The 22,246-nt window shown below is 47.7% G+C and overlaps 1 protein-coding gene across 1 annotated transcript in view; it reads left to right on the forward strand.

Annotated features, from left to right (window-relative positions):
- ascc3 (activating signal cointegrator 1 complex subunit 3) overlaps positions 1-22,246 on the forward strand; it is a 100,114-nt gene that overhangs the window by 63,071 nt on the left and 14,797 nt on the right. The window contains exons 18-35 of the mRNA XM_079744833.1: positions 381-545; positions 1,099-1,185; positions 1,529-1,705; positions 3,975-4,200; positions 4,541-4,695; positions 6,880-6,978; positions 7,369-7,537; positions 9,082-9,302; positions 9,524-9,609; positions 10,313-10,479; positions 10,672-10,817; positions 12,240-12,360; positions 12,662-12,804; positions 16,993-17,130; positions 17,332-17,452; positions 17,660-17,792; positions 18,049-18,174; positions 21,857-21,968. Coding sequence (XP_079600959.1) covers positions 381-545; positions 1,099-1,185; positions 1,529-1,705; positions 3,975-4,200; positions 4,541-4,695; positions 6,880-6,978; positions 7,369-7,537; positions 9,082-9,302; positions 9,524-9,609; positions 10,313-10,479; positions 10,672-10,817; positions 12,240-12,360; positions 12,662-12,804; positions 16,993-17,130; positions 17,332-17,452; positions 17,660-17,792; positions 18,049-18,174; positions 21,857-21,968 — 2,592 coding nt within the window. The remainder of the gene's footprint in view (positions 1-380; positions 546-1,098; positions 1,186-1,528; positions 1,706-3,974; positions 4,201-4,540; positions 4,696-6,879; positions 6,979-7,368; positions 7,538-9,081; positions 9,303-9,523; positions 9,610-10,312; positions 10,480-10,671; positions 10,818-12,239; positions 12,361-12,661; positions 12,805-16,992; positions 17,131-17,331; positions 17,453-17,659; positions 17,793-18,048; positions 18,175-21,856; positions 21,969-22,246) is intronic.

The following is a 22,246-nucleotide window of genomic DNA, read 5'->3' on the forward strand; positions in this document are numbered from 1 at the left end:
CACTTTGTTTTGAAATGGTAACCAATTCATGCATATCCCGGCTAACAGTTGCCTGTCGATCATGGTCATCATCATCATTGTCATCATGTCCAGTATGTGAATAGTTCCATGCTAATGCTCTCCAGCTGATCCTCCTCCTTTATCCATCCCTTGCTGTGTGTGTGTGTGTGTGTGTGTGTGTGTGTGTCTGCCTGCCTGCCTGCCTGCCTGCCTGCGTGCGTGCGTGCGTGCATGCGTGTGTGCGTGTGTGTGTGTGTGTTTGTCTGCCTGCCTGCCTGCCTGCCTGCCTGCCTGCCTGTGTGTGTGTGTGTGTGCCTGTGTGTGTGTGTGTGCCTGCGTGTGTCTGTCTCTGCCTGCGTGTGTGTGCGTGCGTGTCTCAGATGGACCCAGGCCTGTTGATGTACAGAAGGGAGCTGGTGGTGGAGGCGGGCCGGAAGCTGGACAAGGCCCGCATGATCCGCTTTGAGGAGCGCACCGGCTACTTTGGTTCCACTGACCTGGGCCGGACGGCCAGTCACTTCTACATCAGATACAACACCATAGAGGTAGGCTTTTCTCCTAAGTACTTTAAATTTGTAGGTAATAATAGACAAACAGAGGAACAAATAGACAAACACAAACAAATCCCTTATCGGATTATATAAGTCCATTTTAGAAATAAACAAATGAATAATCGTCAGCTGAAAGCTTCAAGATTCCTCGTTGGTAGAATATCTCAGAAACGAAAAAGGGATCAACAACCTTGCAGTTGTTTATATCTGACCCGGGCTCGGTGCCGTCTCCCCACAGAAGTTCCACTATAATATACAAGCACTGCTGGATCATAGTAGGCCTGCTGGATCTGAAGTTAAATTTTCCTGACAACCACCAACAAAGGGGCACACTAAGGATGGCGCTCCAGTGAATACGGATGGCTGTTACTTTATGTCGTTCTTTCTAATGTCACAACATTTACGTCACACTCGGTTACAGATCCTGGGCTGCTGCTGTTGTTTGTGAAAATGTGTCTTCTGGGATACATCCTGGATCCAAGTGGAATACTAAATGTAAATCCATGTGTTGTTTCTGCTTCTTCACTGTGTTCCTTTCTCTGTGAAGACGTTCAATGAGCTGTTCAACTCCCAGAGGACAGAGGGCGACATCTTCAGCATCGTGTCCAAGGCAGAAGAGTTTGAGCAAGTCAAGGTGAGCGAGAGAGAGAGATCCCCTTCATCATTCTAAGCTCTTTTTGTCTGTTATGTGTGCATAAGCTGCAGCACAGTACACCCAATCGTCTTTGGCCTGACATCCTTTCTGAAACAGCTCTGTCCTTCAGAATAAGTTCATTCATAATATAAAAACATTCACATTTGTTTGTGTGTGTTTCCAGTTTTTTTACTATAGGTTGAGCACCTCTTTTGCAGGATCGACCTGGTAGCAACAAACGAACTGTGTGTGTGTGTGTGTGTGTGTGTGTGTGTGTGTGTGTGTGTGTGTGTGTGTGTGTGTGTGTGTGTGTGTGTGTGTGTGTGTGTGTGTTCTCCTGCAGGTCCGTGATGAAGAGATGGAGGAGCTGGAGCAGATGCTGAGCAATTACTGTGAGCTCCCGGCGGCGGGTGGCGTGGAGAACGGCTACGGCAAGATCAACATCCTGCTGCAGACCTACATTGGCCGCGGAGAAGTGGACAGCTTCTCGCTTATCTCAGACCTCTCCTACGTGGCACAGGTCACTGGAATGCACCCCTCATCTTTCTCTCTCTCTCTCTCTCTATTTCTCTCTACCGCTATTTCTCTCTACCTCTATTCCTATCTATCTCTTGCTCTCTACATTTCTGTCTTAGTATCGCTCTTTTTACTTTCTCTCTCTTTTTCTCTCTCTCCGTCTCTCTCTCTCTCTCTCTCTCTATTTCTCTCTACCTCTATTCCTATCTATCTCTCGCTCTCTACATTTCTGTGTCTCAGTATCACTCTTTTTACTTTCTCTCTCTTTTTCTCTCTCCGTCTCTGTGTCTGTGTCTGTCTCTCTCTCTCTCTCTCTCTCTCTCTCTCTCTCTCTCTCTCTCTCTCTCTCTCTCTGTATCTCTCTCCCTTGTTGTCACACACTGGACGCATATCAACACATGCCCCATTGGACATTCCCATGACCCAAAGACACACTTGCAGCGATTTAAGGCATGCAAATACGCATATCTCTGCCTGGATATAAATTCTATGATGTGTTTGACCCCTGACCTTTTGGAGATACTGCATGGTTCCAGTGGAGCACTCTTGGAGAAGAGGCCCCTACTCCGTGCTTCAGCCCAGTTCTTTCTTTTATTATTTGGATTATTCAGTTGGATTCACAGTTGAGTATCTGTCCACCACATCAATTATGTGTAGTTAGAGGTCCCCTCCCTGTATCTCACTGCAATCATCTCCCCGTGGAAAACAACAGAATGCTTGTCTTCTTATTAGCCCTTTGCATTCCACTTCGCGAGTGCATGAGAAGCCTTCCCCCGGGAGCTGACACAGTCAATCTGCGAGCGCCACTCACCCCCGCCTCGTCCTCCCTGCCCACATTCAAATGATCCCGTCCAAATGTGGACGCTGAAATGATCTCTGGTACATAATTGTCCACAATAGCTAGGATCTAATCCCCTATCTCCTCTCATTTTCTCATTCTGCTCTTCCTCTCTGCTTCTCGTTCCCTGGTTCCACAAACACATCGATTCCAGATTTCCAGCGTTAACTGATAACATGTGGACGAATAGTTGGAATGTCTAGCGCAGATCTTCTCTCTTTTTGCTTCTAAATGTTCAGAGCAAGTCCTCGCATGTGATACTGTTCTCCGAGGTAGTGGAGATGAGGTCATTTCATGCTACATGGCAACCCATACTAAGAGCTCTTGATGCTATTGCTGTGGAAGCTCAGTGGGTCCAGCAGGTTGTGGAAGGGTCTCTGGTTCGATCCCCACCTCTGTCCTTGAAAACGTTTCAGCGCTTACTCAAGTGGTTGAGTGGCAACCAATAAGCTGGTTGTTGCCTGTGTGCCTTGGTGTGTTCTCAATGTTGAATGTGATGCACAAATTTACCAAAAGAGATCCTAGCTCAACTAAGATACATCTGTTACTAATGAATGTAACAGAAATGACCTCTTCAAGTATTAGTAGACGGACGGGCCCAATCATTTGTTTGGCCTGAATTCCAACTCTTCAACCTGACTGCAAAGCACCAGGTCTCAAAAAGGATAAGAACAGTTTATGACCCTACAGGGCAGCTAAATATTTACAGCGTGGAAGATGCTAGGCCCAAAACAGTGACAGCGGGGGGGTTGAAACCCGAGACTGCTTAGAGACGGGCCGAGTCGTCCACACAGCAGGTCTGAAAGGGCTCCCAGATCCAAACAACTGGAAGCTTTCTAATCCTATCAGTTTACTTTCTCCGTCCAACATCAAATGAAAATCAGGCCAAGGAGTCACCGCTCTCAGTGTGTTGTCTTCGACCGCCCCTGAGTCACAAGCGCCCCGCTTAAAGCCAGAGTGGACCCCACTTTAACCCTAAGCCTTCAATCGGGGCACATCCCGAGCCCACCCGTCCGTCAACATGGCACACTGAGGCCTCGGATCAGTCGGTCGGTCCCCATTAACACCTGACAAAATCGATCCCAAGCCAACCAGACATGACCAGCCTATCAGGGAGCGGCCCCTCCCGGACACCTGACCCGTCCTTCAAAAAGACGTGGGCAATCAATCAGCGTACAGCTGGGCCAAAGCGGGACGTCTGAACACAGACCGGACGGCCCCTCTTCATCAGACATGATGAATCACCCCTCTACAGATGGACTCTTCTCAAATGTCTTTTTGTGTGTGGCGGGGCGAAAAGCGATCCGTTTCCCTAATCTCTTTACGTCTCATCTTTAAGAAAACCAACGTGTAAACTTTGTGTGTTTGTGTGTGACGGCGCGAAAGAGGTTCTGTCTCGCTGATCTCCTTTTATCCCTTCCCCCGCGCTTTTCAGAACGCGGCCCGTATCGTCCGGGCGCTGTTCGAGATCGCCCTGAGGAAGCGCTGGCCGGCCATGACCTACCGCCTGCTCAACCTGTGCAAGGTGATCGACAAGCGGCTGTGGGGCTTCGCTCACCCGCTGCGGCAGTTCCACATCCTGCCGCATACGGTGCTGGAGCGGCTGGAGAAGCGCAGGCTGACCGTGGACAAGCTGAAGGAGCTGAGCAAGGAGGAGATCGGTGAGAGCCCTCGCCCCTCAGCCCCTAACCCCTCAGCCCTTAGCCCCTAACTCCTGACCCCTGACCCCCTCACCCCAAGCCCATAACCCCCCTCAACCCAAGCCCCTAACCCCTTGCCCCAACCAGCAGGAGATCCTCCATGACAATCCAATTTAAACGTGTGTTTTCTCTGTACACTATGGCTCTAGTTGCATGTGATGTGACATACTATTTAGGCTTTAACTTTGCTAAATGAAGGCAAATCAAAGCGATGTAGCTTTTTAGAATTGATTTAACTACTGACCCGATTTCACATGAAAGAATGTGTTCAATGCAGACTTTTTTTTTTTTGTGGTTTCAGGTCACATGCTGCAACACATCAATATCGGGATGAAAGTCAAGCAGTGTGCCCACCAAATCCCCTCCCTCCTGATGGAGGCCAGCATCCAGCCAATCACGCGCACAGTCCTGCGAGTGCGTCTCGTCATCACCCCGGACTTCAGATGGCATGACCAGGTAACCACAGCAACCACACAAGAAGCCAAACTGTAATTTGTGACCTCCTAAGTACGAAAACTCCTGTTACTGAAAATGTGATTCATAAAGTGAATCAATACCTTTTTATCATTCTTTTGATATTTATTCTTACTGAAACCCAGGACACAAAGTGATGGCCAACATAAATGTGTTATTTACTTGGGATAATCGGGTTGTGAACTTGTGCATTTAGTATTATAGTATTATACAATTAATTGCAATCTTGTGACGACTTCCATCTTGCTAAGTGGGTAACCAATTACCGAACCCTGGCATTACCGCACCGGTTGAACTAAATAAAGCTACATTAGCATTTAAGAATTTGAGCAAGTACGAATGACATACACAGTGAAAGGGGGGAATTCCCCCTACTATCCTGTGTCTTTCAAAGACTGAGTTCATAAACTGACTTTGAGCTGTATATCAATATACTTTAAAACATTTTCCTGAAGATTTCCTGTAGATGAGAAGTGGATATTTAACTCTGTGATAGGTTATGGTTATTTAATGTGCTTAGACCCTGTTCCTCCATCCATTTAGACTGAGATTACCTCTAGGATACATTACTTTGTGTGTCAGCCCGGGTTGCTCAGGGACTGGGCTTCTCAGACTTCCACTGTAGGCAAAGTACGAGGTATCGAGTGAAAGTGTAAATCCCTGCACACCACCTCTGTTGCCTCTGTACATAAACAAACACGAAGCAGCTGGTGAGACAGCCCTACGACTATGTCTGTTTGTCTGCATGTACACAGTGCAGCGGCCTATTTTTAACCGCGGTGCCTCAGTGCCTCAGCAGCGTTACAGCGATATAGGAAGGCTCCCCGCAGGCCCCCCACACTTAACTCCACATTATTCCTGTTAGGAGAGAGGTTTCGGTTCTCTCCCTCTCCTCCTGGCTCTAAATAGAGAGGGTGTCTCCATAACATCACTTGGAGCGAGTCCCAGGGCCGCAAATGGTTAATGGTGATACCGCGCAGGGCTCCCCAGCTGTTCTGAAGGGGTCTAGGGGGGGTTGCATCAGACCTCCAGGGTGGAAGGAGGAGGTTCTGGTGTCAGGGAAATGTGTCCCACATCAGGGATGGCATGGATGCCGGGTGGGTGGGAGGGGGGGGGGAGGGGGGGGTTCGCTTCGGGGTTTGTCATGGAATCCCCGGAATAGGAAGCTCTTTGTAGCGGGGGGGAGGGGTGGGGGGGCCCGAATGCGAAGATGAATGTTTATGTCCGATTAGCAATGCATGCTCGGTCCATGGGAGAGTCGTAAGGGAACACTCCCTCACGGCTTTGCCCTGATCCAGCTGCATATGTCGGCACACCGCGGCCAAGCCTCGCAGGGACACATGCACACAGATACACTAAGCCTGCTCTGAGAGAGCAGACGGAAGAGAAGACCATCATAACCTCCTCCGTAAAGGTGAAAGCGTGTTGCAGACAAGGGGGCCTGCCACTATTGTAGTCATTCCACAAGCAACGTGTTATTTTTTTTGTGTGTATTAGTACTAGTCATCTGCATCACCTGCACGACATCCTCATAAAGAGGAAGCCACAGATCTGGTTAGTGGATGATGTATGTATGTGGCTTCTCCTGAGGAAACGTGAGTGTGTCATAAACCTGTCTCCTGCGGTTAGCTAGCCATCCGAGACTCCCTCTACCGCAGCGGGAAAGAGACGTTACAGGAGCCTGGCTCAGTACTGCAACTGACACACACACACACGTTCAAACACACACACACACACACACACACACACCTTGGCATGCACAGAAGATCAGCAGAAGTATCCGCAGGAGAACAAATGTATTTGTGCTCACACTGAAAGAATGCATTTTATGGCGATACGCCCAGCTCTCCATTGTTCCTGAATGTTTTCTTATGCTTGAGGACACACGCTCTGTTTCTTTGCTCAATATAGTATTTTCGCAACAGTTATAGTATCTTTCTCTTCTGCTTTCCAAGTAAGATAACAGTTGTTCTCTCTCTCGCTCTCTCTCTCTCTCTCTCTCTCTCTCTCTCTCTCTCTCTCTCTGTCTCTCTCTCACTCTGTCTCTCTCTCTCCTCTCCTCTCTCTCTCTCTCTCTCTCTCTCTCTCTCTCTCTCTCTCTCTATCTCTCTCTCTCCGCCTCCCTCCCTCCCTCCCCCCCCCCTCCATCTCCCTCCCCCTTACCAGGTGCATGGCTCAGTGGGGGAGCCCTGGTGGCTGTGGGTGGAAGACCCAATCAACGACCACATTTACCACTCAGAGTACTTCCTCCTCCAGAAGAAACAGGTCTGCCCCCTCCCCTTTCCCGCCTCACTCCTAGGCAACCACACAGGATATGTGTTCACCGATGTTGTGTTCAAACCTGCGCCATGTCCCTTTTGTACTGCAGCTATTTGCTAAATATCTAGAACTAGAACGTTCCTTGAGTAAAACACCCCCATCCACCAGTCAATCCATCCAGGAGATTGCCCCTATAAATCGTTCTTCATTGTGGTCCACTTTGCCCCCCCCCCCCAATGGTGGGAACAATAAGTATTGAACATCTGAAAATATGGCTCTGAGTGCAGCTACAGCTCCAGCCACTAGAGGGCGCTATTGCGATCACATACATAGTGCAGGTTTAATCTCTCTCACATAATGTCATTATGTATGCTTGTGTGTGTCGTCTCCATGCAGGTGGTGTCTGGAGACCCCCAGAACATCGTGTTCACCATCCCCATCTTTGAGCCCATGCCGTCTCAGTACTACATTAGGGTGGTGTCGGACCGCTGGCTGGGGGCTGAGGCCGTCTGCGTCATCAACTTCCAGCACCTCATCCTGCCTGAGAAACACCCGCCACACACTGGTACTACACTCACACACAGACACACACATAGACACAGAGACAGCCCACACTGTGATACTACACACGCACATGCAAACACACACACCTCGCACTGGTAGAACACCATGTGAGCTGTGTGAGCCATGCAACCACAGTTACCCTGAGACAGATTCATCTTTAGGATATGTTTCAAAAAGAGTACTCTTCCATTTTAAAACGGGTGTGTTCATGTATCAAGTGTGCATCGCTGATCCAACCAGGACAGCTGGAAGAACAAAACTTGATTTTCAAGACTCAATGAGATCTGATCACGGAGACCAGACTCAGAAGTGGCATATGTGGCCGCGTTCTCTTCATCCCCCTCTCTACTCAAGGAAACCCATTGCTCATGTTCACTCTTTCAACAATCAGTGTTCCGGCCTTTTGCTCTTTTTTAATCACAGTCAAGTCTGAAATTCCAACAACATCTGGAGGCATACGGTTGGCCAAAATGGAGGCGCCGAGTTCATATTTGCTCTTTGATGAGCCGAAGCGCTACAAAAAAACGTGTTGAACACACTTTAATATCTCATGTATTTATTTGACATTTTTGCGCGGCGAAGCCAAATGTGATCACCAGAGGTCACTGGAGTCACATGTTCAGCAGCAGGTGTTTCCACGATCCGTCTCCCCCTGCTCCGGACACGTCTGCAAGGGGGGCCCCAGGTGTGGACAGGCCCATTACGTCCCCACCCGGGCCCGCGGTAGCTGTGCAGAACGCTCGTCTATCAAAATCAGTGGATGCCGCGTTAGGGGTTTATTATGGAGGTCATCGCTAGGTGAAATAAAGACGCGCAACATGTGTGAGCACAGCCACTCAAACATGTAAGACAAAAAGGACTTTCGGCAATATGGCCTGTTAGCTATTAAACTGGTTAAAGTTCTATTGTTTTAAATCCAGTAATCCTGACCGGAATATGCTTCTTCGCATATTTAAATCTGACTAGAGTTTCATACTTTATTTGTTGCACACTTGAGGGCTAAACACAGGCTGGTTGATGTCTCTACTGACTTGCTGACACATAGTTGACTCAGCCTTAGGGCCTGAACATTCTTTTGATGACAGTTGCACTGACACTTAATATTACTGTCCAAAGCCACATGCACTTTTTATGATGTGCACACAAATAGACAGACGCTGAAATATACACACACACAAACACACACATGCACACACATACACACACACACACACACACACACAGACGCAGGCATACACACCAACACATCATCGCTACATGTTCCCATGATTAAATATGTATTTTTTTCGGGGTGGAAATAAAACTAAATCAAGGCGTCCACTAGTCTAGCATGGACACACTGGAAGAGACAACAGATCCAGCACACAGAATACATGTTGCTGTGTTGTGTAATTATTGGCAGCAACATCCCTGGCAGAGAGATCGGATGGAGAGTAGCGAGTCACAGACGCCTGATGTTCTCCATCTGATCATCCGTTTGTGTTTGTCTATGTATTCTGTGGCAATAAAGCTCTTCCTGATTCTGGGTTCGATCTCCCTCCCCAGAGCTGCTGGACCTGCAGCCGCTGCCCGTGACGGCGCTGGGCTGCCCGCAGTACGAGAGCCTGTACAAGTTCACCCACTTCAACCCCATCCAGACGCAGATCTTCCACACGCTCTACCACACCGACACCAACGTCCTGCTGGGGGCGCCAACAGGCTCCGGCAAGACCATCGCGGCCGAGTTGGCCATGTTCCGCGTCTTCAACAAGTACCCCGGCGCCAAGGTCCGTCCCTGTGGCTGGCCGCTCGTGTCTCTCTCTCCCGTCTTTTGTCCTGCCAGAGTGGAAAGATCCACCGGCCAAGCAATTGTTTTAATATGTAACCCCGCCTTTGATTGACCTGCCAGCGCACTCTCTGTCTGTCTGGCTGCCTCAGTTTGCCAAGTATTAACTTTAGATTCTGTTGTGTTATGTGTTACTGCACGTGTTTGTCTGCTGGTGTTTAGGTGGTGTACATCGCTCCCCTCAAGGCCCTGGTCCGAGAGAGGATCGAGGACTGGAAGGTCAGGATAGAGGAAAAACTAGGGAAGAAGTGAGTGTGGCCAGGACCGCTGTGCATTTATCAACTGCAGACTTGGGATAGTTATTATTATGACCTTACTAGGGCTGTGTTCACCCAAATTAAATCTAGGTTGAAATTCAACCAACTGTTCGACTGGTAGATCGTACAGTTGTCTGTGTGTTGTCTCTTGATTAACTTAATTAAAGCCACAGTGCGTTTTCCTCTACCTGCCAGTCTCAATATCACGTAAGTGCTGTTTGGAGAAGGTCAGTGGGTTTCAGGTCCAGCCTTGGTTGGAGTCTGACTCGGATACGGCAGAGCTTCAATATCAAGCGGGTCGCACATCGGACGAGCCACGGAGCGCTGCGTCGGGCAGCGTCCCTGTTATATAGACAACACACATCAGAAAATTTGATTTGATATATTGTTCTGTGTTAAGTATAATGGCTCCCAATCGCAGACAACATGAAAAAATGTATAACCTATGATTTTGCAGCGTATTTTGCCGTTATTTTTAAGCAAATGCTGCCGACGACTTATTTGGTATAAATAGTTTTGAGCAATGAAAATTTGATTGAATAAGTGCATATCGACCAACCGTCCAGAGTTTGACACCTCTAGACATTATTCAATGATATTATCTTCATTTTTTTGCCACATTCTTTCATCATCGTCATCTCAACCTCTCTCTTTTCTCTCTCTCTCTCTCTCTCTCTCTCCCCCCCTCTCCCAGGGTGGTGGAGCTGACGGGTGACGTGACGCCTGACATGCGTGCCATCTCGGCGGCCGACCTCATCGTCACCACCCCTGAGAAGTGGGACGGGGTGAGCCGCAGCTGGCAGAACCGCAGCTACGTGCAGAAGGTGGCCATCCTCATCATCGATGAGATCCACCTCCTGGGTGAGAGGGATTACTAGCTCAAACCTCAAGTAATATTAGTGTATCACCCCCTTTTAACGCTCCCTGGTTTCATCCCTGCTCTAGTGCAGCTCGCGTTGATGCCTGCATCCAGTTTGAACTCTATGCCGATGTCTGCTCACCACAACATAACACAACACCATGCAAATCAACATGTCTCTTTATCCCCCGCAGGCGAGGACAGGGGTCCGGTCCTAGAGGTCATTGTGTCCAGGACCAACTTCATCTCGTCCCACACCTCCAAGACCGTGCGCGTGGTCGGCCTGTCCACCGCCCTGGCCAACGCCCGGGACCTGGCCGACTGGCTGGGCATCAAGCAGGTCAGAGGACACCCCGAAGCACACTGTCGTAGCGGTAAAGATAAGAAGGAGCAGAGTGAGCACCCAGCCGTGGAGCACACTACATCCCCGTCCCAGTGATCTATAGGGTGTATCTAGAGTAATGTACTCCTCTCCCCTTTTTAAAGCTTTCCACATGGAGAAGTTAATCTAGCCAGCCACGCTTGTCTGTCGGGTAACAAGTTCCGCATTGCTGTTTCGAAGCCAAGTGAATTCAAGCCATGTTATTTACTGAATTTCATTATTTGTTCACTGTGTAGTTTTAGCTTGCGCTTACATCTGATCAACCGTATATTATGACAGTTATTAGGGTAAACAGATGGCGCCGGCCTGCGTCGGATGCCTCACTTTATCTGGGTAATCTCCCTGAGTCTCGTGTGGCGGGACGCGGCCGCTTATGCCGTGGCGTAATCATGGAAAAAAACACTGGAGCAATGAGACCGGATAAGGCGGCGCTCCGGAGCGGAGAGGAACGTCATGGCGGTGATAACAAAGTCAGAGAGTCTTTACAAGCCCAAAGAAAGATACGGAGATCCATCCAATCCCGATCTGATGTTGCGCCCTACGCATTCAGTTTCACCCTTGCTCGTCGGGAGTCGTTGGACTTCAGTGTCATCGCGCCTGGCCTTCTAGACTGGCTCACGTCTGGAGATCGGGTCTCCTTCCTGCCCTGGCGTTTGGGGGGTGGGGGGGGGGATGATGTGTGAGTGTGTGTTTACGTGTGTGTTTATGTGCGTGTGTGCTCGTGCCGGGCAGTGTGGTGAAAAGGGAGGGGGTAACTGTTGCATAAAGGCTACACCCCCCCCCCCTACTCTGTAGCGCCTGGCAGGCAGAGCAGCAGTCTGTCGGCCCATAAATCCCAGAGCCTGGCTGGCCCAGCGATGCTTGGTCCGGGGCCACTGTGTTTGTGTTGTCTTGCCCGATCCATTATCCTGGACCTGTAAGATATGTGTGCACACGCTCGGGTCCCCGCCGCCACGCAGGACCGAGCGGGGCCACCGCTCTGCTGCCGCGGACCACTCACTCACACACACACACACACACACACACACACACACACACACACACACACACACACAAGCGGGCAGACGCGCACTTGCACAGATTCACACACACACACACACACACACACACACCCACACCCACACAGACACGCACACACACACACACACACACACACGTACATGCACACATGCAAACTCTTACACTCTCATGCACACACACACAGAAAGACGCATCCACACACACGCACATGCACACACACACACACACACACACACACACACACACACTGGGACAATGACAGAAAGCTCCCATTAGTGCCAGATGGGCCCCCTCTGTTGCCAGCTGCTCACACGAGGTCTCTCTTTCTTCTCCTTCCCCCCCCTGCGTTGACTCTAACAGGTGGGCTTGTTTAATTTCCGCCCATCTGTGCGCCCCGTCCCCCTGGAGGTCCACATCCACGGCTTCCCCGGGCAGCACTACTGCCCCCGCATGGCCAGCATGAACAAGCCCTCCTTCCAAGGTGAACCCCCCCCTTCATCACAAACACACACAGTATCACCTCCTCTTGACAAGGCTGCAGTACCTGAAATAGCAAATGATGGGTGACAGAATGTAGGTGATCATTATAATAGGATGTATGGGTTATGCAAGATCCTCGCTGATCATTAAAAATGATGCACTATGAAAGATTGGAATTCACAATGATGATGTTGTGAATTAAATTAATCGCGATAAGTTGATCAACACCAAACCACAGGAAATAAATGTGTGTGTGCCATGTGTGTGTGTGTGCGTTCCTGTGTGTGCGTGTCCCACTCTAGCCATTCGCAGTCATTCTCCAGCCAAACCCGTGTTGATCTTCGTGTCGTCACGGCGACAGACGCGTCTCACCGCCCTCGATCTGATCGCCTACCTGGCCACTGAGGACGACCCAAAGCAGTGGCTCCACCAGGACGAGAAAGAGGTGTGCCCAAAACACACACAACCAACGACACACACAGACGCACACAGCCACCGACACAATCACAACCACCTGGCAGTACCTCCAAGACACTGAATTCAGTATCTATATTCCATGCAAATAGAACAATACTATCGTAGCATTGAATTCTTATAATGTAAATGGCCCCTTTTCCCGGATCGTTAATAGTACGGTTAAGTATCTGTACATTTTTTGGTTGCCTGATACTCGGCCGTACTTAAAGGACTGAAGATATTTAATCAACGTTAATATACCGTAACGTAGAGAAAATACTTTTTTTGCCACGTCCCACGCATGAGAAATGTTGTGGTAGTTTCAAACACAACAATGGCTCCCTGTAATGACACATTTTTCCACAATTAATTTGAAAACATTGACCAAAAAAAACGTTGCTAACAACACAAGCGCCTACGCATTCAAAAAATGGAGAAGGCCTTTGCGATAGTCGTGCTGTTGCCAACTGTCATCACACTAAATATACTCAAAGCTGTGAAAATAAATACATCTGGGATGTCACTTAAAAGGGTTATCTACAGAGATAGGTTGTCATCATCACCGTTCATTATATCTGAATAACACAAGGACACGGACAAAAGACAACCTTGTGGTCATAGATTCTCATAAACGTGCACAATCCTAAACACGTCGGTGGTTAGTTAGCAGCCTCACTGGATGTCAGATCCTGCTTCTGAGAGGGAGAGTGGGAGAAAGGGAATGAAGGGACAGGACTGAGGGTAGGGAGGGGAGGGAGAAGACGGCCAATCAAGCAGTAATTGCTTCACCTCTGAGCCGTGCCACTATCCGCTCATATTCTACATTCATCACGTACCCTTGGATATTGTTATCATTTGTCTTTTACTAAAGAGCTGCAAAGTTGTTAAGGTATTTTTATATTTTATGTTATTTTCTCTGAAACCTAAGAAGAAGGGCCAGCCGTTTTATGTTTTATAAAGCAATGCATCATGTTCCAAACATCACGTGCGTTGTTTAAAACTGTCATGCACGGTAGTTTCTACTTCATTATTATCTTCTATTATTTTTTTGTGTTATACTGTGTGTGTGCCATATTTATTCATACAAAATCTACAAAGCCTGCGTGTGATCTCCCACACCCTTATTCAGTTTTAGTATTACGGAACCCTTCTATTCTCCATTTGCATTTTGATCCTGCTTTTGGCTAGTTTGCTAACACTCTCTGACTCTCTCTATATATGCACTCACTCTCACACACACACACACACACACACACACAGGCTCACAGAGTGTGGTTTAAGTGTAATTACGGAGGGAATTTAAACCCGACTTCTGCCGGAAATTCCGTCATACTGTCTGTGTCATCGGATCATTTCAAGATGTGAGCAAACGTCTCCTTTGGAGGCAGATTTAAAAAGTATGCTAATATTATTCCAACACTCAATTACCCAGTGCTGATAAGGCAGAGGATGTAATTACCACAGCATGAGTGCCTAACAGGCCCAACACACTCGGAGACGCACGTTTGCATGCACGCTCATACTCACATACTCTCTCACACACACACACACACACACACACACACACAATCTCATTCAAACACGCCCACACACACACGCACACACACACAAACACACACACGTAGGCAATTGTTTGTGCCAAGATGAATTGTTGAATTGTCCGGTGTGCCCCGTTGTGTGTGTGTGTCTGTGTGTTTCTATGCTTACAAGTATTTTCCCCTGTGTGTGTTGAGTGAATGTGTGTGTGTGTATTCAGTGGTGGGCTTTTTACGGGTGTGGGTTTGATGTCAGGGCTCTATGTCCAGCGCTATGAAAGCTGACCAGCCTCATAAAGAACACGTTAACATCCATCTCTTTATGATGCCTGGCCCATCTGTGACCTTTTAAAGCCCCGTTTATCAAGGCTTACGGTGGGCAAGTCACAGGGAGGCACAGCATTGCCATCCGCACGTTAGCAGATATGTGTTGAGCGTATGTCAGTGTTTGTCTATCTAGTGCCGGACGGAATTCACATGTAAATGAGTCATGGTAACGTGTGCACGAATGAGCAGTAATGTGTGTGTGTGTTTGTGTGTGTGGGTGTGGGTGTGCGTGCGTGTGTCATTGTCCATTTGCAACCATGGAAGCATGACACAGTAATGCCCCGGTTTCATACATAATATAATTTCTGTGCGTGTCACGTGTGTGCGTGTATCTATGTGTGTGTGTGTGTGTGTGTGTGTTTTTTGTTCATGCACTTGCTCTGACATAATGGGCCCCCAGGTGTGTGTGTGTGTGTGCGCGCGTGTGTGTGCGTGTGTGCGCTCCAGCGTTGATATATGGCCCTCCCTGCTGCGGGGCTCTGCAGCAGGGCCATGTAGCGGCCCAGCGCCCTGCTGTTTGACTGACAGGTGGCTGACGCTCGCTGAATACACCCCTGGCAGGGGTCCTTCCACCACTGCGACGCTCCCCTCTGCTTGTAACATCTCCCTTTTCCCTCCGTCTCGCTCTCTTATTTCCTCCGCGCGGAGGTGGTGAAGGCGGAGGGGTCATGGTTGTGGCTGGGGGGTGGGGGGGAATGGTTTTCTATGTCCCGTTGCAGTCATGCTCCCTCCAGTCCAGCTTTAGTGCCAGGAATGCTGGTTTGCTTTTGCTACTTTAACCATTTTTACAACGTGTACATAGTTTGCACCGTCTCAAAAGGGACACTTGGGTCCTGTAGTCCCGACCAACCAACAGTTCTTCAGCCCTCCAGTGAGAAAGGCACAAACATTAGAGAAAGAATAGTTGTATTCAGAGTTCTCGAGCCCATTCTCCGCACATGGATTGTTTTGAAACTGTGTCACTAACCAAAAATGTGAACATTAATAATGTATGATTATGCCATTCCATTTTTGAATATTTTTCTTTATTAGGTGAGTGCTGCATGCAGCGCTCCACTATTGTTCTTCATAAGTTTTATTCTTTCTTTATTATTCTCTACAAACTTTGGGACCTCCTTCTTCAATTTTTCACCTAGAGACTCCATTCAAATTTTAAAATATTCAGAATAGCTTGGAATCGCGCGCTTCTTTTCAGATTTTTTTTTATATTTTATACTTTTTAAGATATTCTACTTTTAAAATCTTATCTTTTTTTAACATGGGAGTCAATAAGAGGACTGCCGACCCGTCCTCTGGTACTTCAACTGTTTAAGACGTAACTGAATAAATTTTCAACCGTTTATCTTTGTTCAAACCATTTAACAAATCTACACACTTGTATCTTCAATAATATCTAAACGGAATTTCGATATCATTTGACTTTCTTCAGAATCACAGTTTTAGTTTCATACCGGCTTTGTTTTCAGTTGGTTTCACTGACTTACGTTGACGCTGGAGCGTGAGGACGTTCAGCAGTGTTGCCAGATTGGGCAGTTTTTCCCGCCAATTTGGGCTAATTTTAAAGGACTTTCAGGCAGTGTTGCCAGATTGGGCTGTTTTTCCCCCTCTATTGGGCTACTTTTAATCACGCACCGGCTCGCTATTCTTAAACACACACACACACACACACACGCACACACACACACACACACACACACACACACACACACACACACACACACAAGCAGTGCAGGGCAATACATTTGACCTTTCAGATTCTTCAGTTCAATTCATTTTACATTTCTGCATTTATAGCAATGCTTTGCGCTTTGCATTCAGCTGTCACTTTATTTGTTTCCAACCATTTACATTTTCTTAAATGGTGTGCATGTTTACATTGGTTACTCCATTTAGACTTTTGAACTTTTGTTCAAATCCCTTCACTTGATTTAAGCCATTCAACGTTTCTTTATGTCTTAATCTATGTGGCTTTATTAAAAAATATTTTCAACCTCACTTTGCATTACAGTTCTCACCGCATTTTCTGCATGAAATGTATTTTCTAGTTTGAAATATTCTACCCTTGAAAAATGTCTGATCCCTTCTTTATTATTCAGTGTCTTGTCAACCCATTCAGTTAGGCTTAATCTATGATGTGAGCCACTATAATTAAAGATCAATCATCAATCATCAATCTGCATATTAATAACTCTAACTAAAGTTATAAATATTAGGTTGGTGTGCTATGACAGCGTTCATCAGAAACCCATCACTGTGAAGAAGAAGTCTGCGTGTTGTAATGAAAACGCCGTCCGTTGTGTGTTTGTGGCGCACAGATCGAAGCCATCATCGCCACAGTGAGGGACTCCAACCTGAAGCTGACGCTGGCCTTCGGCATCGGCATGCACCACGCCGGGCTGCACGAGAGGGACCGGCGCACCGTGGAGGAGCTGTTCGTCAACTGCAAGATCCAGGTCTGGCCTCTGCACTGACTGACTGAAGGACTGACTGACACTGCAGATGGACTGACTGACAATGCAGATTGACTGACAACGGAAGAAGTGCAGTAGAATAAAAAAATAAATAAATAAATGTTAAATTTAATTTTGGGTTTACAATGATGATTATTACTATTCTTAAAGCAGTTGTAAGGTCCAGTCTTGTGCTCCCTCCAGGTGTTGATCGCGACCAGCACACTGGCCTGGGGGGTGAACTTCCCCGCCCACCTGGTGATAGTCAAGGGGACCGAGTACTTTGACGGCAAAACCAGGCGCTACGTCGACTACCCCATCACAGGTACCCCCCCTCCCTTCTCTCCGTTTCCAACAGCTGATTTCGATGGCGGTCAACGTTCCTTCCCAGTCGTAACTCACTCCGCGGCGGCATTCTCCCGGCTGCACTTTTATTTCGATTTCACATGCTGTAAAAGTTTAGCTGCGGTACTTGGGGCCTGCTGAATGGGCTTAGTGTCGGGTAATCCCTCTGTCGTCCGTCTCCCTCCAGATGTGCTGCAGATGATGGGCCGTGCCGGCAGGCCTCAGTTTGACGACCAGGGCAAGGCCGTCATCCTGGTGCACGATATCAAGAAGGACTTCTACAAGAAGTTCCTCTATGAGCCCTTCCCTGTCGAGTCCAGGTGAGACCCGTCACTTTGGCTCCAGAACTTGGACAATGCTTGCTGTTTTTATAGAGCTGCATTGTGCAAAAGTTTCTTAATCGTTCTTTGAAGTAAAACTTGCAATACAGGTCAAATAAAACGGGGTCTTAATACATTCCTAAAGGAACGAAAGTACTCGTCAACCTTCTTGTTGTATCCAGTCTAATATATTTGCTAGAATCTGGGTTTGGTTTGGTTCGTTTTTGCATCACGTCCATCCCTCTTCTCTCCCCAGCCTCCTCAGCGTTCTGTCCGACCACCTGAACGCCGAGATCGCTGCCGGCACCATCACCTCCAAGCAGGACGCCATGGACTACATCACGTGGACCTACTTCTTCAGGCGGCTGGTGATGAACCCCAGGTGAGACACCGACCCATCCGGAGTTTCGCGGTCTACACCAGAGCGGTGCCCCGCCTTCTGGATGCAGCCAGAGGACTGTTAGAAGTGCGCAGCGCGCCTCACTGCAACATCTGCAACGCGTAGACGGGAGACTTTCCCAGAACATTTCAGCATGCTGGCCTTTACACGGCTGTCAGCCCGCATTTACCGTCCAGGCGCTGACTAGGGACGAGGGGGTCCTCTGTGGCCTGACCTGTCCAGACCCTGATTGGGGCGTACCTGCTTCTCTCTGGGCCTTCCGGTTCCTCTTAAGCCCTGCGGCGCTAGCTTTCAGCCTGCAACCCTTTAAAGCATTCATCATTCGACTCCTAATTAGGTGACATCTTTTATTCAAAGGTACGTGGACGTTGCTATTTTTACCCTTGCTGCGTTCAACCTTGCCTCAGCGGGTGTCGCGTTGAGCTATTAAACCCGGCATGTCTTCAGCACTCTGTCCCTATAGGCCTCTGTGGTGGCGGTGTGCTGGAAAATCTGTGTGATCTGTGATCGGCTTGTGTTGTCTGAGAACCTCCCCAGCAGCAGGGAGCCCTCCTCCTTTGTTTTGTACCTGTGGTGATCCTCTGCTGCTTACACGCCCCCGGAATATCTTCTGACTTACTGATAGACGATCCTTATTCACTGTCTGTATATGCTGAGGAGAGAGGAGGCCAGAGAGACACACAGACCTACAAACACACACATGCACACGCACATACACTGATGGCCCCGTGGGGCTCGTAAACGTCGTCGGGACGGGCCCCAGCTCCACCAGGAGCCTAATGGTGATGATGCTAATGACTGTGACTTAATCAGACAGGCCGGGCACCCAGAGGAGAGAAGAAGAAATGGTGGGTGGGTGTGGAGGGGCTTTGGGGCTCGTAAAGAGCCGTGAAATGTGTTTGGTGATAAACACGTCCAGCCGCTGAAAGCTGGAGCACTGTCACCGGCGCTGAGTGATGATGATGAAGGAAATACTTTACATCAAATGCACATCAAATATGGTGGTCGCTGTGGCCCCACGGCCCCTTCTCACCCCCAATCCCTCCATTCTCCCTAGTTGGGACGACGGGTGGGTCGGCGATTCTTCACAGCCCCTCTCCTCTTCAAAACCACAGAATAAATTATCTGAACGATCGTCATGGAGGTGGCGTTTTATGTTTAACTGTACCGTTATATGCCAAGTGGGCCGTTAGTTAGTGCCACGGCGCTGTGAAAAGCAAGCACCGGTTTACACGCAGTATGAAGGCGGACGGAAAGAGACAACAAAGATAACAGTGCTGATCCACAGGTAGTCAGCCGCCGACACTAATGTGAAGTATTATTTATTGCTAAACAAAGCATGAGACAGGGCACTATACCTCCGCTAATGCCATCCCAGACATAGTAAGAACTAATTCCCAGAAACAGCATTTGGACAAAAGCAATGGCATTCGTGACAATAAGGCGTGTCATGTTTGTAGCACATTCAATATGATGTACTCACAATGCATTTGCTAATTTGAACTACCAGGCAGTGGATATACAGTAGAACAACTTGATCTATAGAAATATAGATCTAATGCTTCATCTTACTAGGGCATTTGGCACATTTGTCCATGTTATGATTATTACTTTTATGCTGCAAGTTTAGCTCAGAAACAATACTATACAATGGTGTATTCCCGTTTTGCTAGTTAAAGCACAATGAAATGGTTAAAATAGTTTAAAATAATATTTAGGTATTTTTTAGGGCCGGGTATTGATTCGATTCGATTTCGGTTCGATATTGATCCAATTGCTTCGATATCGATTCAATAATAAGTACAGATTACAAAAATACCTAAATATGGTTTAAAATTAATCATTTCAAAATGAATTAACCATTTCATTGTGCTTTAACTAGCAAAAAGGGAATAATACACCATTGTATGTATTGTTCCTGAGCTAAACTTGCAGCATAAAAGTAATAATCATAACATGGACAAATGCAAAAGGGCATGTACATTTAGGCACACTCGCTTCTAGATTACAATAACTGGGTATGTTTCTTTTTTCTTTTCTTTTTTTTTAAATGGAAATAATCGATTCCAACATAATTCTGAATCGAAATTGAATAGAGAACAAATAAATTGCAGTGCATTGATGAATCTATATTTTTACCCAGCCCTAGTATTTTTTTCATCTGCACGTATTGAATCGATATCGAAGCAATTGGATCAATATCAAATCGAATCGATATCGAATCAAGACATTGAATTTAATTGATTTGTGAGCTACCTGGCAATACCCAGCCCTACACCTTACTAAAGAAGCACATTCGATCCAAGGGAACAGAGCAGTTTATTTCTTAGCCAACGTGTGGCTGCTACCTGTTTTCATCCCTCATCTACCTCTAACATTGCGTTTCACTACAAGCTAACAAACAGTCCTGGCAGCGCGCACGTCTGCCCATGTGGTAACCGTTACCCCTTTGGATGCTGTGTATGCAACCCATTTTGGCCACTGGTTTTGGTATTGAAGCCAGTAATGGACGAGGCTGGGAATAATTTGCCGGCAAAGGCCCCTGCAGCTTTGGCATTTGTTCTCAGTGCGGGGTAGTGCATCTGTGGAGCTCTACCACCACCACATCCACATCCACAACCCCCTCACCACCACCCACCACCGCTTGCTTATCCTTCTTGTCCTGGCCTGTTGCTATAATCGTATCCCCTCTATAAGTTGTCCGGTCAAATCACTCATACATGAGAAGATAAAGGAGGTGCTATCGTATTTTCTTTTTTACTGGACCACGTCACGAAGACGCCGGGGGCTTGGAGGAACAGTATTGGTTGTCGAAACAACACACTAATGAGTTTCAACTGCAGTCCCTGTGGGGGCCAGCACCACAGAGTCGATACACTGTAAATAAACTGCAAACAGCCTTGAATGCCTACGGCTTAACCACCGTGAATGATTACCCTTTACCTCCCGACGGCCGCCATGTCTGAAGGTTGTTTTGCTTTTCTATTACTCAGGGGATTTAATCGCGGTGTGTTGCAGTAGCCTGAGATGCAAGTTTGCACCAACTTATTCCCTAACTGCTGATGAGATAACTGATGTTAAAGACTTGTATTGTTTTGTTTAGGTGGGTTCTGTGTTTTGGAAATGCATTCAACGCTAACCTCGTTCCCAGGCGTACTCATCTCACGACGCAACGCCCGGACAAGGTTCCAAACGGACGTTACCGGCCTGTGAGAGGGCGGGACTTCAGAGGGAGTGGTATTCGTTTCGGTCACGTGGGTTTAGCGGCGAGAGACGAGAGAGGCCGGGACTTTGGAGAGATATACGTTTCCGCCACATCTTTTGGATATTGCTGCGTCACGTTCTTCGTCAGAAAACTTGTTGTTCTTCCTGTCTGTGTATTATTCCAATCGTGTCTGTGTATTATTCCAATCTCCTTGTTGTTCTTCCTGTCTGTGTATTATTCCAATCGTTCTGCGGACTGTTAACTGCCGGACACAGCCCATAGGAAGTCAAGAGACCGGATATTGCATTTTGGTGGAACGGGATAACGCTACAATTCAGAATAGTTTCTCAGCCTCACTGCAGAGCTGTGGCTGTTTGTCCACTGACCCTCTGTGTGTGTGTGTGCGTGTGCGTGTGCGTGTGCGTGTGTGTGTGTGTGTGTGTGTGTGTGTGCCTGCAGCTACTACAGCCTGGATGACGTCAGCCATGACACCATCAACAAGTACCTGTCCAACCTGGTGGAGGGCGGCCTGCGAGACCTGGAGTGCTCCTACTGCCTGGAGATACAGGAGGTCTGCTGGACGTCCGCCGCTGCCCATGCATGCATACATACATCCATCATTTACATTTAGATTTAGGGCATTTAGCAGACTCTTTTATCCAAAAGGACATACAAGAAATACATTTGTCACAAGAAAGTGAAACAATATATTACTCTCGGTAGTAAAGTACAGTAAAGATTAGGGGTGTAACGGTACACTGAAGTCACGGTTCGGTTCATAACTTGGTTCAGACATCATGGTTCAGTACGAGTTCGGTACAATGAAGGGAAAAGAAAAAACAAAAATGC

This window comes from Pollachius pollachius (assembly GCF_949987615.1).
Source record: "Pollachius pollachius genome assembly, chromosome: 1".
Lineage (NCBI taxonomy): Eukaryota > Metazoa > Chordata > Actinopteri > Gadiformes > Gadidae > Pollachius > Pollachius pollachius.